The sequence below is a fragment of the Hippocampus guttulatus genome, chromosome 6, assembly GCF_054856545.1.
Source record: "Hippocampus guttulatus isolate MCC_2025c chromosome 6, RoL_Hgut_1.0, whole genome shotgun sequence".
Classification (NCBI taxonomy): domain Eukaryota; kingdom Metazoa; phylum Chordata; class Actinopteri; order Syngnathiformes; family Syngnathidae; genus Hippocampus; species Hippocampus guttulatus.
In genome coordinates this window covers 22,613,497-22,627,870 of record NC_141266.1, presented here as the reverse complement: position 1 = coordinate 22,627,870, position 14,374 = coordinate 22,613,497, and the positions used below count along the sequence as shown (strand labels likewise).

Below are 14,374 nucleotides of genomic sequence, written 5' to 3'. Positions count from 1 at the left end.
CTCTGTGTGCCCTGCGATTGGCTGGCAACTGATTCAGGGTGTCCCCCGCCTACTGCCCGGAGATGGCTGGGATAGGCTCCAGCACCCCCCGCGACCCTAGTGAGGATCAAGCGGTTCGGAAAATGGATGGACATAGAGTTGAACATTACTAAAGAGCGCTCTCTATCGGCCGTGAGCTGTCATTGCGCCCGCTTTGTGTCCGTCTTTGTTCGCAAGCGTCAAGCCAGAGCCTCCCGTGTCCGGAAAATTCGAAGAGTTGAGAAGTCTTCAAAATAAAAACATAACGAATGCTCATTCCTTACTAAACATAGACAATATGCTGATTGAATTTTATACTACTGTAATAATAAGTTTAACATGAATGACTCATGATTTTGGCATTTGTCATCGTTATTTTCGAATCCTGACGACATTTTGATTTTATTTTGAAGGGCACCCATGCATGCCGTCGTCGTGCGTTGTGTATTGGGAGCGTTTAAGTAACATTTGTTGACTCGAACAAATCCAGACGCGACGACTTAATTAGTCATTCACTCCTGCTGCGATTTACCAAAACTAATCTCTGTTGTGGAGTGTGTCTGTTGTTGTTTTTCCCTCTCCGTGTTTTGTTTTCGGTTCTTTCAGTCACCACCGCGCGTTTTGTGTGTCTGAACTGCGACCCCTAGTCAGCATGACAAGAACGCGAAGCTTCTGGGTTTCGTTTTTCTTCTGGATTTGACGTCTTGCAGACACTCTGCACCTCCACCCAAAAGTGTTGCGTTGCACCGCAGTGGAAGTGTGCGGGGGGAGTGGGCTTCTTTTTCCTGTTATTCATTTGGACCACGAACGAGCTGAACCTTGTGCAGCTGTCATCATCTGTTTAAGGTGAGCACCATTGTTGTCATTCTTTTTCTACGTGTGCCTCACAGTTTTCAGCTTTTTGGCTAGAATATCCCAAAGACAGAAAATGGGTACTTAGGTCCGATTTGTACATTTTCACTAATTGGTTTACTCACGTTTGTTACCAGCAGTTCAGACGTTAATTTGTGTTTTTTGAGGGGACGGTAAATTTGCGTGTTATACAAGATTCACACTGACATTGTCATATAATCAGTGGTGTCCCAATAAAATATATGATATATCCCAATAAAATATATGATATAATTTACTCAAACGAATTCTGTTTCTACTGATTCGACTGTTGCTTCAGACAATGATTAGTAATACAATGAAAATAAAAACAGTATCTTCACATGGTGGGCTATTGGGCAACACGTCTGCCGCACAGTTCTCGTGTTCTGGGTTTGAGTCTCAGTTCTGGCATTCCTGTGTGGAGTTTGCATGTTCTCCTCGTGCTTGCATGGGGTTTTTGTGTGTACTTTGGTGAAAAGCACACTTGGAAGGGAAAAGGGCAATCGGCTCAGTTTGGACATTTTCACTTTGAGGTGTGCTCACTTTTCTTGCTAACAGTTTAGATACTAATGGCAATGTGTTGTTATTTTGAGGGGACCAAAAATGTACTGTACATCTATTTACAAGCGGTAAATTGACTCGTGTGTGTGTGTGTGTGTGTGTATCTGGTATCATTCAAACCAAACGGGGCTGTTGAAATGACAATGGAATTTGTGTTTACCTAACACTGTTTTTCTTAGCCAGAGGCTGAGCTGCATTGTATTTGTTTACTGTATGGACATGTGCCTAAGCGCACAGCCCGATTTGGTCTATATGGGAACTCGGGACTCTGTGATCTCAAACACCCAAACATACTTGTATGTTACAACTCAAGTGTAAGGCAAACCCAATTTAGTCTCAATTACTTTGGTGCTTGTGTGACGTTCGCTGTTATCCTTAATATTATCATGGAATGAGCTAAAATTACGCGTCCGGTCGGATTACGCTTGAGTAAGAAGATAATGTGACACGCAATGTAGTTTTTAAAAAATCGTCATGTGGTGGATGAGCTAAATGCACAATCAGGATTTTGGTGGGAGGGTGTTATTTGTTGCTCAAGTTAACAACAGATCACACTTTTTCTAAAATTGAAATTCATTTTTTTAATGTTTGAAGTGTCATTTGAAAAGTTTAAAAAATGCTAACTGGTTCCATCGTATCACACTTTTTTTTTAATTTAGAAAATTATTTCATGTTTCAAGATTAAGTCATGAGACATTACATTACTGTTACACCCGCGCTGCAAGAAGGAGAGATACCGACGCTCGTTCCTACCAACTGCTGTCAGGCTGCTGAATAAAAAATAGCAACAATAATATTAATAATAATTAAATGATGTGGAAAACAACTGTGAATAGCACTGCGATTTATCCATTTTGTATTTATATTGCACTTATTTGAACGGTGTTTGTTTGTTTTTTCTTCTTCTTTCTGCCTACATTCTTGCTGCTGGAGGCTGTAAATTTCCCCAGTGTGGGACAAATAAAGGATATTTTATCTTATCTTATCTTATTAAAAATAAAATGTAAAAAAAAAGTCTATGGTTCAAGGTATTACAACACAAAAAAATGAAAAAGTTCATTGTTAGACGGTATCATACAGCTAAAGATTAGAAAACAGACGTAGACTTTTTTGTGTATTTAGTTCATTTAAATCAATTATATATTTTCTCTTTTATTATATTTAATGACCTATTGTGTATTGGTTTGAACACGTTTCTTAAAACCTCATTTTTAAAAAATATTATTATTGCCTGCGTTAGACGTTAGTACATCCCTGCCCTAAGGTGACAAAATACAAAGCACGCCAGTGTGTTGTCATGAGTAAGTAAGTCACTAAGACATTGTCATTAGTGTTACTTGTGAGAAGAAACCATGACTCATGTTAATGTTGAAGTCAACTTATGTACAAACGAAGTTTAAAAATATGACAAATAAGATGACGCGCGCGTTTGTGTGTGGTGACTTCAGCATTTACACAAAACCTGACCTACATTATGGGGGAGCAATTTAGGTGGCTGCTATTTATGTATTTGTTTTGCGCTTGGTCTCCGTCTTGGTGACAGTCCACACGTTGGTGACGTCATTGAAATGGTCAAAGCTAAACGACTGAAGATGAATGTCAGAACTTAAGAGGTTCCTTTTAGTTCAAGTATCAAAAGATCTCAAGAAGCCATGTTCAAAAAGACTCAGCAAGTCAGCCGTTTTGGTTTGCAATGACCATTTTAGGGTCACTTCCCTGGGTTCAAAAACAAAATTATCCTTTAGAAATTTGACATTCAGTGTGAACCCCCAAATTGGCTTTGTGGCGTCCTCTTCAAAATTCAGCCCCCATAGCCAGTACAACTTCCCCATGAACTTTGATAGGCAAGCTTAGCATGAGTAGACCCACAAAAAAAACTCTCAAGAACTCCCACGCGAAAACACAACCCGATCTTTCTGACCTGTCGATCGCGATTTTTGCTGATCCCGATCCCCCGAAATTAAGGAAATCGGTGCTGATCGATCGTTGCACCTGTATTACTAACGCAAATAAAAAAACGCTCCGGGAAACAAAAATTGTTCGCTATTGATTGCTATTTCTGGTGTATTACGGGAAGTTGCGCACAATCGTTTCTGCATCTAAGCCATCAGGTGACGATTAGTTTCCGATTGGTAATAGACATTAGCACATATGTTTTGTGTTTTTTGTTATTGTAAAGTGTCCTTGGGTGTCTTGAAAGGCGCTTATAAATAAAATGTATTATTATTATTATTATTATTTAAAAATTTGTTAATATTGCTCAGCTCCATATGTTGCAAATTTTCCCCACTTGCGGGTCACTCTGGAACATAACCCCGCACCCCGACGTGATTAATGGGGGTTCACTGTTGCGTACGGCACACACAAAACTGATTGAAAGATCTCTGCCATCATCTCACTGCTCAAAGTCATTCTCATACCTCTGCCGTATCGTTGCATCAATTACTCATGACTTTTATATCTACCTCATGTGAATGAAAAAGCGGAAGAGCTCTCAGTCACTGTCAGTTCACGTCGGGGGTGTGGGGTTTCCTGAAGCTCATCTTTTTTAGCGAGTGTTCGCGCATGTGGCCGGGGAACTTCCGATTTGAACCCACACTGCCCTTCATATGATGACACCCTCCCATGTGAGACCTCGACTGGTATTCTTTCAAAAACCTTTTTGCGGTGGACATTCTCCAAACGCAGGGAGGAGTGAACCATTTCATCTGTTCAAGAGCCTTCTGAAGACGGACGGCACTGTTGTCTCCGCAGCGGAAGGACCAAGATGGACATCGACCTGGACGGATTGTTCCGCCTGAACGTCAGCTACGACTACGACGACGACTACGTGTACCAAGATGACGACCCGGAGTCCCGGGGTGGCCGGACGGTGTGGATCCCGCTCGTCTACTCGGTGGTGCTGATTGTGGGCCTTTTCGGGAACGGCCTGCTGCTAGCGGCGCTGGCGCTGAAGAAGCGAGCGTGGAGGACGTCGGACACCTTCATCCTCCACCTGAGCCTTGCCGACGTCCTGCTGCTGCTCACGCTGCCCCTGTGGGCGGCGCAGGCCACCCAGAGTTGCGGATGGTGCCTCGGGCTCGCTCTTTGCAAGATCAGCGCAGTTATTTTTAAGGTTTGGACCATTTTGTTTTTGTTCACCTCCCATTACATTCTATTTACAAATCTTAGGCAAAATTACGTCCACAATGTAATATATGGGACTAGTCATGAAAGGTGTCAAATTGACCCACAGTTAAGTACAGAAACTTGTGTAAAAAAAGATTCAACTCAATTAAGTACAGAACCATAAAAAAAAAATAATTCTGCTTGGTTACAGTAACGGATGATATTTAGTTTCTTACTTCCCGCTACTGCTCATGAAAAATCCATCCATTCCTCTCTCATTGTTTCTGTGGGCCTCTGATGGGAAATGGAAAAGAGTGGAGGAAACGTGCTCAGTGAAAGCGAAAGCTCTCCAGGCATTTCGCAGAAGGGGGATGAGATGGGGGGGAAGGAAAGTGAAAATGTCTTCAATGTGACATATACGGCATTTCCCCCTGCAATTTGAAATGGACCCTCGGGGGTTTGAACAACACGTCTCTTGGGTGCTTTCAGCGAAATATCCCAAGGATCACGAATTATTGTATACTTGAGCCAAAAATGTCAATCATTTTAGCAGAACTACTCATTGATGATGCTTTGTCTGTTTTCATTTTGTACAATAATAATAATAATAATAATAATAGATTTCATTTATAAGCGCCTTTCAAGACACCCAAGGACACTTTACAAAAAAAAATAACACAAAACAATACGGGTTGAGCAGCGGCAGCCAAAATGCGCCAGCGTTCACTCAACCCGAAAGTAGCCTGACGAGGAATACTATAGCAGAGCAATAGTAAGATAGGTGAGAAAACTTTTTTTTTAAAAGCAGAAATAGCAGTGAGTTCATCAGCCAATGACTGCGGAATGTCTTTGCCTATTTGGATGCGGTCATAAACAATCTAGGGCACAGGTGTCAAACTCAAGGCCCGGGGGCCAGATCTGGCCCGCCAGGTCATTTTATGTGGTCCGCGAGAGCAAATCATGTGTGTCAAATTGCTAAAATCCGTACCGAAATGTCAAATTGTCATGTGTAATAAATAACGTTGAAATTTTGCAATCATTTTGTTACCCTGTTTACACTCACTTAAACAACAATTGAACAAACTATTATAATTGACTTGACTGATCTCAAAACTAGTACTCTATTAATTTGTTGTGTACATTTTTGGTTTCACTTTCATAATGGCCCACCGAGGGAAGACGTAACTCCGAATTGGCCCGTGACTAAAATGCGTTTGACACCCCTGATGTAAGGAGTCGGGGATCTGTACTTTTCCCACTTTAAACAAACAAAATGACGTTGTTTTCCTCTCCCAAGCTCAACTTCTTCTGTGGGATCTTTCTCCTGGCCATCATCTGTGTGGACCGCTACCTCTGGATGGTCCAGGCCAAGCAGCTGTACTCCCACAAGAAGCCCATGTTTGCCCACCTCAGCTGCCTGACCGTGTGGCTCGTCTCCCTGCTCCTCACCATCCCCGAGTGGCTCTTCATGGTATTGGAGCGGCATCCGTGGAAGGAGGAGAGGACCCAGTGTGTCCTCGGCCACTACCCAGCCGACACGCGCCTGGCATCGCGCCTTCCCCACCACGTACTTAGCGCAGCCGCCGCCGTCGTCATCGGCTTCTCGTGCGCGACACTATGGTTCCAGCGCCCCGCCAAAACATTCCGAAAGAGGGCGGTCACGCTCATCCTGGTCGGGGTCTTCTCGCTCTGCTGGATCCCGTACAACGTCGCGCTCGTCGTGGACACATTCGCCGGGGCGAAGAAGACCTCGAACAGTTCATCCGGGGTCCAGCAAAGCTCACCGAGAACCGCGCTGACGGTCACAGCGGCGTTGGGCTGCGTCCACGCCTGCCTCAGGCCGCTCCTCTACCTCGGCCTGAGCGGCGACTTCAGGAAGTGGACGCTGGCGGCGCTGAGTTGCGTCAGAGCGGAACCCAAGGGCTCAGTGTGGGAGCTGGGCGTAGGTGACGACGCCCCGCTCGAGCAAAGTCCCGATACGGAGGAGTTAAAGCAGATCGCCAGTGTGGAGCAACAAGTGCAGCATAAAATTTCCACGTAGCTGTGGAATTTCCACATATCACTCCCACATAGGGGGAGTGATATCAGGTCATGTGACTCAGACTCAAGTCAGGTATTAAGGTTAAACTGGCGACTTGCTTGGCTAACCAAGACTTGACAGAGACTCGATCGAATGCGGAACTTGACTTTCGTGTGCCCTCCCTTACTGGTTCAAGTTGCTAGTTGTCACTTTGGCAATTTTTATATTTTAATTTCACTCCATTAAATTATTTAGTTACATTCTCTTTCAGTATATTTCATTATGTTTTTATGTTTATATTTTAAAATACAGTGCTATATTTTTTTTCTTTTAAAAACACTTAAAAAAATTATGCCATTTTGTGGGGGAACCTGAAACGGGTAATCATTGGACAACCAGTACAAATAAATCTACTTACAATGTTATTCACGGAATGCATTCTCTTCAAAGTCAAGGTACCACTGTCTTGCCCGTTGACAAGAAAAAATACAGGTATGCGTTTTCCAAGTTTGCTTTGTTTATGAAAGAAATGTTACTTGCTGTATAGCGCGCACGCAAACCTGGCAACCCCACCAGTATGTTACAAAGCGAGACCCAAGCAGGGAGTTCCGAAGATAATTCTGTTTGAATTCCAACCGATATGTTTTTGAAAAAGAGAAGAGCAACATGCAAGGTTTGCAACTTACAGATCAGAGCCACAACTACGATCTCAACTTAATCCGTGACGGGCATCCCTTGCTAACTTCACAGTGTAGCCAACCTACAATCGGGTAATCGTTAACTCCGCTCAAAGTAGGTTAAGTGTTTAATCGAGAAGACAAAGTAATAACACAATGCGGAGACTGGTTCGGCAACGTTAAGAACTGTGATTGTGAACGTTTTGGTCCAACTAGCTAACGCAAGTGCAGCTCGGCATTAGCATGTGCAGTAGTGTCAACGCTAAGTGTGGTTGGTGTGCGACTGAGCTTGACTCGACTTAATGATCGACCTAACCCAAGTCATGACTCCTCCACTTGCTTGACATTTCGATCTAACTTTGGACTTGGTTGAAAGTGAAGATTTGAGACTCATGGCTTGTACATTTGTGACTTCGTCCCATCCCCGCCACACGGGTGGCTTATTCATGATGCCTCGTGGAAGGGAACTTTGTGTCATGTGCTTCAAGAGCTGAGATGTGCGCTGACTTTTCATGTCCCAGAGGACATCATTTATTTATTCAACCGCAGTTTTTACAGCGTTGCTTTTTGTCACATTGTTTACACGTTTTTAAATGCCTGTGTTTTAATTGTTGCTGTTGTCGTAAACCTGTGTCGACACTGCCTTCTCTTGACACGACCTCAAAGTTGTCATCATTATGATGATTGTTGTTGTTATTCTAACAATAGGATTTTTAGATTGAGTCGATGTTGCTCGTGGGACAGCTTTGTGTGAGAAACAGGAAGTGACGTGTGTTCTCTCATATGTTACTAACCTGAGTTACGTACTTGTACTTAAAAGTTAAGTAAGCAAGATGCTTTAACCGTCCATTTGTATGGTCAGTGAGAACGGAACAGAGTGAAAAAGTTATGAGTGATGTTTTTATTTGATTGATGTTCATATAACCCCCCACTAGCAGAGTCCAGATTGTAAGAATCTTTGTAACGTGCTGAAGAAGGGCTTACAGCTGTGACCCAAAACACTTCAACGTATCCAAACGATGCTGTGCTAAAAATCAAAGTGACAAGGAAATCTAACTCTGTTGTGGAGTGTGTGACTTTTTTTTTTATGGCTGGGCAGTGTTTTTCTAGTACAGTAGTTGTAGTAGCTAAATATTATTATATGTTAGAAGATAAGCTCCTGTCCTTATCAGTGTTTGTGTGATCTTAAACCAACTTCATAAAGTTGACAATGATATCTTATCTTATGACAAAGACCATTTTACTCCATAAACCAGCAGAGCGAGAACTCCGCCGTTATGCAACATGCGTGTTTTAGTGTCGGCAAGGGAATTTACCCCTTGGGCAAATGCTGCAATTTTTTAAAGAAATTTTTCACTACTACATGTTTGTACAGGCAACATAGCAGGTTGACGTAGATACATCGGGTGACATCATCGGTCATGTGCGTCTACGAGACTATTAAAAGTGTTTGCGTGTCGACTGTCGACTCCCGGTCTGTTTTGGAGGATTTGTCTTGCACAGCCAACCAGACCAACCTGATTTGTCAGTTGAGGTCACGTCAACGCAAAGATGACTTTCACAGATGCCTCTTTGTGTTGAACAGGGTGGAGGAACCTTTCTCGGTGTCCACAACGTCTCCTTCGGCCTGATCAAATGCATGAAAACAGTCAACCAAATTTGGATTATGAGTAACTGCAGCTCAAATGTCCTTTTTGTTCCCTCTCAAATAAACATGTTCATGGTGAGCCGCGACAAGTAAAAGCCTGAACAGATTGATCACAGTCATGCATAGTTGGGTGAAGTTTGCAGGCACTCCGCTGTTCTCCTTTATCATCTGATATTTTTTTTCTTGCATAAGCTGCACATTGCACAAGAGTGCGAAGCTGCTGTTTGTTTTTCCTTCGTTCGCTTCCTGTCAGAATCCCGCAAGATGATTTTCTTGAAATGTTGCATACATGCCACTGCAGTCATTAAAATTCTATAATGCGGTATCAGAAAAACTTTATTTTTTAATTCATTCAATTACTCAGACACTTTACTTAAGTAGAAGTAGATACTGTACATGCCCCCCCCCAAAAAAAAAATTGTAAAAAAAAACAAAATTACAGACTAACGGTGCAAAAGTAAAAAGGTCCAAATGTTATTTTTTGGGGGGGGGGTGCCAGTTCCATTTAAAGCAATATCTGTTATAATATGACTTCTAAGCACACATAATAGTTTCACTCTTTTACAAACGTGAATTTTAAAAAAAATCATGCTTCAATGTTGTACTTTTAAGACAAGAGGGGCGGAGCTTCTTGGCCGACGCACAGTCTAATAGCAAAGTAATACTTTTCCGCCATCTTGTGGCCAGTGGTATCTATAGGCGCTTAAAAACCTTTTCTGGGGTGGCAACTATATTACCTTACTTGTGGATTTTCACTATTTGTGGCCACACTCGCTCCCTGTCCCTGAGCATTGAAATCTTGAAATATAATCATTGGTGTCAGACGACGTGTACGAATACATTTTATTCGCGTACATTTAATGGCACAATCAAATACTATTGGCGTTGTATATGCTGTTGACAAGTGAGTCAGGATTGTTGGAAAGCAAAGCGATGCTTGAAGAAAAATGTTACATACATTCAAGATTTGCTCCAAATTACGAAGGCCTAAAGCCTCCAGAAGCCACTTGAGGGTTGTGGTATTTTGTCAGGGGTTTGGTTCTGATGTGTGCACGCCTCTGTTAACACGCGCTTCAGATTGCGAGGGAGTTGGAGGTTTCCGTAGACTCGGACCAAATGGAGGTTCTCCTGCCGCCCACCGACTGGAATTTGGTTCCCGTCTCGGATTTACAGGTGAGCAGCCGCAGGATGTCCAGGAGCTGACGACGGAACTTGACGCCCACAAAGGCATACAGGATGGGGTTGAGACTGCAATGGAGGTTGCCTACAATCGGGGTGATACTCATGGCCTTCTGCAGCGACGCTCTGAATTCACAACTGGTGCGATTGTTGCCCAAAAAAGCCGTCTCCACCATGAGAGTAACGTTGTACGGCGTCCAGCAGAGGAAGAACACTGCCACCACCGCGACGATGACTCGAAACGCTTTCTGCTTCTGGACGGCCCCCGCGCCGCAACGCAGCCGACGAAGGATGCACGAGTAGCAGAAGACGAGGACGAGCGAGGGCAGCAGGAAGCCGACGATGTGGCAGAGGAGGCGGGAGGCGAGCTCCCATGAGGCGAAGTTGGCCACGCACTGGGTTTTGCGTCGCCTCGTGTTCTCCACCGCCTCCAGGAAGATCAAATTGGGCACGGCGAGGAGAAGTGAGAGGAGCCAGACGGCCAGGCAGCTGGACTGGATGACCCAGGGTTTCCGGCGGCAGTACACCTGGGTGGCGTGCACGATGGACAAGTAGCGGTCCAGGCTGATGCATGCCAGAAGGAAGATCCCACAGTAGCAGTTGATCTGAGTGCGCAAAGATGACCTTTTTTTTTTTCCTGGTATGCTTACATACGACAATAATAAGAATCATCATCATGATAATATATTTTGACTTACTGTGAAAACAGCACCGGCGATCTTGCAGAGAGGCGTGCCAAAGGTCCATCCCAAACTCTGGCCGTCCTGTGCGGCCCACAGAGGCAACGTGAGCAGCTGCAGGACGTCGGCCACGGCCAGGTGCAGAATGAAGGTGTCGGTCACGCTCCACGTCTTTCTGCTCCGAGTCAGAATTCCTAAGAGCAACCCGTTACCCAGAATGCCCACGAGGAAGGCCACCGAGTACAGGACCGGGCTGAAGACTGCCTGGAAGTGCTGGCCCTCATTAGGGTCGCACACGCCGTTGAACGTCTCGTTGCTGTGGTACGATTCGTTACTCTCGTAGTCATATTCGAACAGCACGCCATCCAAGAGCGTCGAGTTCCCATCTAAGGTGACTGAATGACCGCTTTCCAGAAGAGAGCTCTAAAACAGATGCATTGTTTAGGCGTTGCGTCACCCGTGGCGGAGCGGTTCACCTGACGTTCATCTAACTGGCAATCGGTCTATTGAGCAATTTTCCACCTCTGTCCTTCAGTCGGTCAATCCGTCTGTCAGGCTGTCCATTAACTGTATCTGTTGGCCCGTCAATCCATCTACCCCCCTGTCGGTCTGTCCATCTTTCGCTCTAACTGGTTTATCTATATGGTCGGTCTGTCAATCATCTGTTCAATTCATCAGTCTATTGATAAACACATTGTTTGGCTTTCGTGTCACTGTTGGTGATGGATTCTTCTCTACACGTGCCCTGTTATTGACCAGTCCACAAAGTCAACTGGGAGAGACTCTGGCTCCCCACTGCAACCCCGAGCAGGATAATATAAGATAAGATAACCTTTATTTGTCCCCCACTGGGGAAATTTGCAGTCTACAGCAGCAAAATTGGGAGGGACAAAGTGTTTCATTGCACAAAATAAATGTTTCAGAAAAGAACTGTACACAGTTCAATATAAGCGCAATATAAAATATAGCATTAGCAATATATTTGTGAAATAAATATAATAAATTAGCAATAACAATGAAAACACAGCATAAGGTGGCGGAGGTGAAATCCTCTGAGATAAGAAGTACAGTATCGTTAAAAAAAACAACCCAAAAAAAAACACGTTTTGGTGGTTTTCTTTGTAACCACGGGGTGGCTCTGTGTCGCCGCAGCCTGTCGAAACAACAGGGGACATACTCAGAACTGTTTCTTTCATGCAACAATCATTGGGAACCTGTGCCACCTGCACGAGGGCAGACTACATCTCGGATTGGTCACGAGTTTAAGACGAAGAGTGACAACATGAATGTACCTGCTGCCAAATCTGCTATCCATACAAAATGTTGTCCAGTAGCAGATGACAACCAAAACGACAACGGGGATAACGTGACACACAAGCGGTATGCTTTTTTTTTTGTTGTACTTTGTCTTATTTTCGATTCAGACGCTGGGATTTTCACCCAATAATCATTTACGTGTACCTGGAATTGGAAAGAACCCAGAAAAGAGTCAAACCCCAAAACTACATGCTAACCGTTCGTCCCACTTGATGCACGTGTCTATCGCGAAACGAATAAACGACGAAAACAGCCCAAACTAGAACCACAAGAGTCAACACTTAAAAGTCAAATCCAAATCTGTCCGATGGCGTCAATCAAAACACTGCACTTTGCCTTCGGTGTAACCAATGAAGGGTCTCGTGACCGTCTCGCTGTCGCACCACATTTGTAAATCACTTCTACGGTATTGCCACCGTGTTCCTTTTTTTTTTTTGGGAATGATCTTATTTTATCTTCTTATTTTTTTAAACACTAAAGAGGCACTCACACCGAAGATAGACCTGTTCTTGACCTAGTTAAAAAGTAAATAAACACACAACAGATGTTCCCGAAATATAAACGTAGGAACATGTCAAGTGTAAAAATAAAATACGTACAGTATGTGCATGTCTGAAAATAATAATTATAAATTTACTTTTTTTTCCCAACATCTTTACCCATATTCGGGATGGCTGTGATAATAATAATAATGATAATAATAATAAGAAACTTACCACGCTGAAATCATATGACATGGCTGATAACACAGCAGATGTAAGCACCACAGACAATTGGGCTAATAGTTCTGTCGCTAAAAGAGAGGAAGCCAAGAAGGTTATGTGAGTGGAAAAAAAAAAAAAAAAGCGAAAACCACAGAAAGCAGGTGTGCTGAGTCCCGAGTGCATGACTGGGGATGCAAATGACATTGCAGCAAAGGTACTTCGAACAACCATCTGTACTCACACCAAGGGACAATTTTGAGTGGTCAATCAACCGGCCGTGCATGTTTTTGGAATGTGGGAGGAAACCGGAGTACCCGGAGAAAACCCACGCAGGCCCGGGGAGAACATGCAAACTTCAGACAGGAAGGTCGGAGCCGGGATTGAACCCGCGACCTCTGCACTGTGAGGTCGACGCACCAACCACTGGACCGCTTGCCCCCCTTCTCAAACATCAACTATTTAAAATCATTGCAGCACACAAATGTGAAACGAGAAAAGTTAGCAACATATGCTCGAAGGTTGCATTCATTGTCTTCATTGTTTCTTAGAACGTCTTTATACACGACCATATAACCGTATAATCTTTTTAAAATAAAATCACGTTTTATTACTTTGTCGTTTGCATCGACCTGACACCTGCCAGCGAGCGAGCCTTTTTGAGACGTGTTCCTGTTTTCTTCACACCTTCACAAGGCTTCTCATCTCCACTTCTTGTTTTTCTATCAAACTCGACAGCAACGTGACACTTTTTGTTTTGTTCAACACCAACGCAGTGGGGTTGAACTCTAACAATCAAATGTGATTCAAATGGAGAGATTTCGCATATAAGGTGTCGTCATTCGCCGTTTAGGAGACACACCAGGGGACCTCAACAACTTGTGTTGGTACAAAAACACTGGCACTGTCCATTACTTCTGGACCAAGTGTGTATGACTTTTTCAATCATTTTTATTAAACGTGCAAAATCTCTGCTGCCTTTTGACTGTATCTGCCAGTAAATGTTTGTGAGATCAGTATCACTTTCACCCCTCAGATCCAAAGGCAAGTACTTCCTCCTTCACCTTGCATGTGACACTATTCTGTGTTGTATTTTATTCTGCCCGGGGTGTGTGGCCCAAACAATGCCACATGCATTTCTTTTGTATTGTGTTCTTCTTCTTCTTCTTTGTATAGATTTTAGATACAGCATACACCCGGGATCACTTCTTGTTTATTTGAGTTTCACTGACATTTTATTTTAGCTAGCGTCAGTTAAACTTTTGGACACACTGGATTGAAAGGCGTGTGTCCTTTTTATTATCGCCTATTTGTGTATGCATAATGTGCTTTTAAGATCGAAATGAATATTATTTATAGCGATAGTACTTACACCAAACTTATTTTATTCTGATAATAATTGTTTTATTTGATTTTGCATTAGTTTGTAGATAGCGTGGGCCCTAGATTAAATTGGATATTTGTACTCAATTTTGTTGTCTGTTTTTACATTTTTTTTATTTTATCTGCACCCAAGGAACTTGTATTTCTTTCATTTTAAATTTTATTTTACACATTATTTTACATGTTATTTTTGAATTGTTATTATTTTA

General features: G+C 43.2%; 2 protein-coding genes across 2 annotated transcripts; one reads left to right on the top strand and one right to left on the bottom strand.

Moving 5' to 3' along the window:
• The first annotated feature begins 419 nt into the window (after window positions 1-419).
• cxcr3.3 (chemokine (C-X-C motif) receptor 3, tandem duplicate 3) lies at window positions 420-8,725 on the top strand. The gene is made up of 3 exons (XM_086113502.1): window positions 420-864; window positions 4,141-4,567; window positions 5,858-8,725. Exons 2-3 carry the CDS (start codon window positions 4,220-4,222, stop codon window positions 6,599-6,601), a joined length of 1,092 nt encoding a protein of 363 aa, XP_085969628.1. The 5' UTR covers window positions 420-864; window positions 4,141-4,219; the 3' UTR covers window positions 6,602-8,725.
• A 395-nt stretch (window positions 8,726-9,120) lies between these two features.
• cxcr3.1 (chemokine (C-X-C motif) receptor 3, tandem duplicate 1) lies at window positions 9,121-12,906 on the bottom strand. Its single transcript, XM_086113501.1, has 3 exons — window positions 12,798-12,906; window positions 10,783-11,187; window positions 9,121-10,689 (listed from the first exon to the last, which is right to left on the bottom strand). Exons 1-3 carry the CDS (start codon window positions 12,816-12,818, stop codon window positions 9,979-9,981), a joined length of 1,137 nt encoding a protein of 378 aa, XP_085969627.1. The 5' UTR covers window positions 12,819-12,906; the 3' UTR covers window positions 9,121-9,978.
• Between the last annotated feature and the right edge of the window lie 1,468 nt (window positions 12,907-14,374).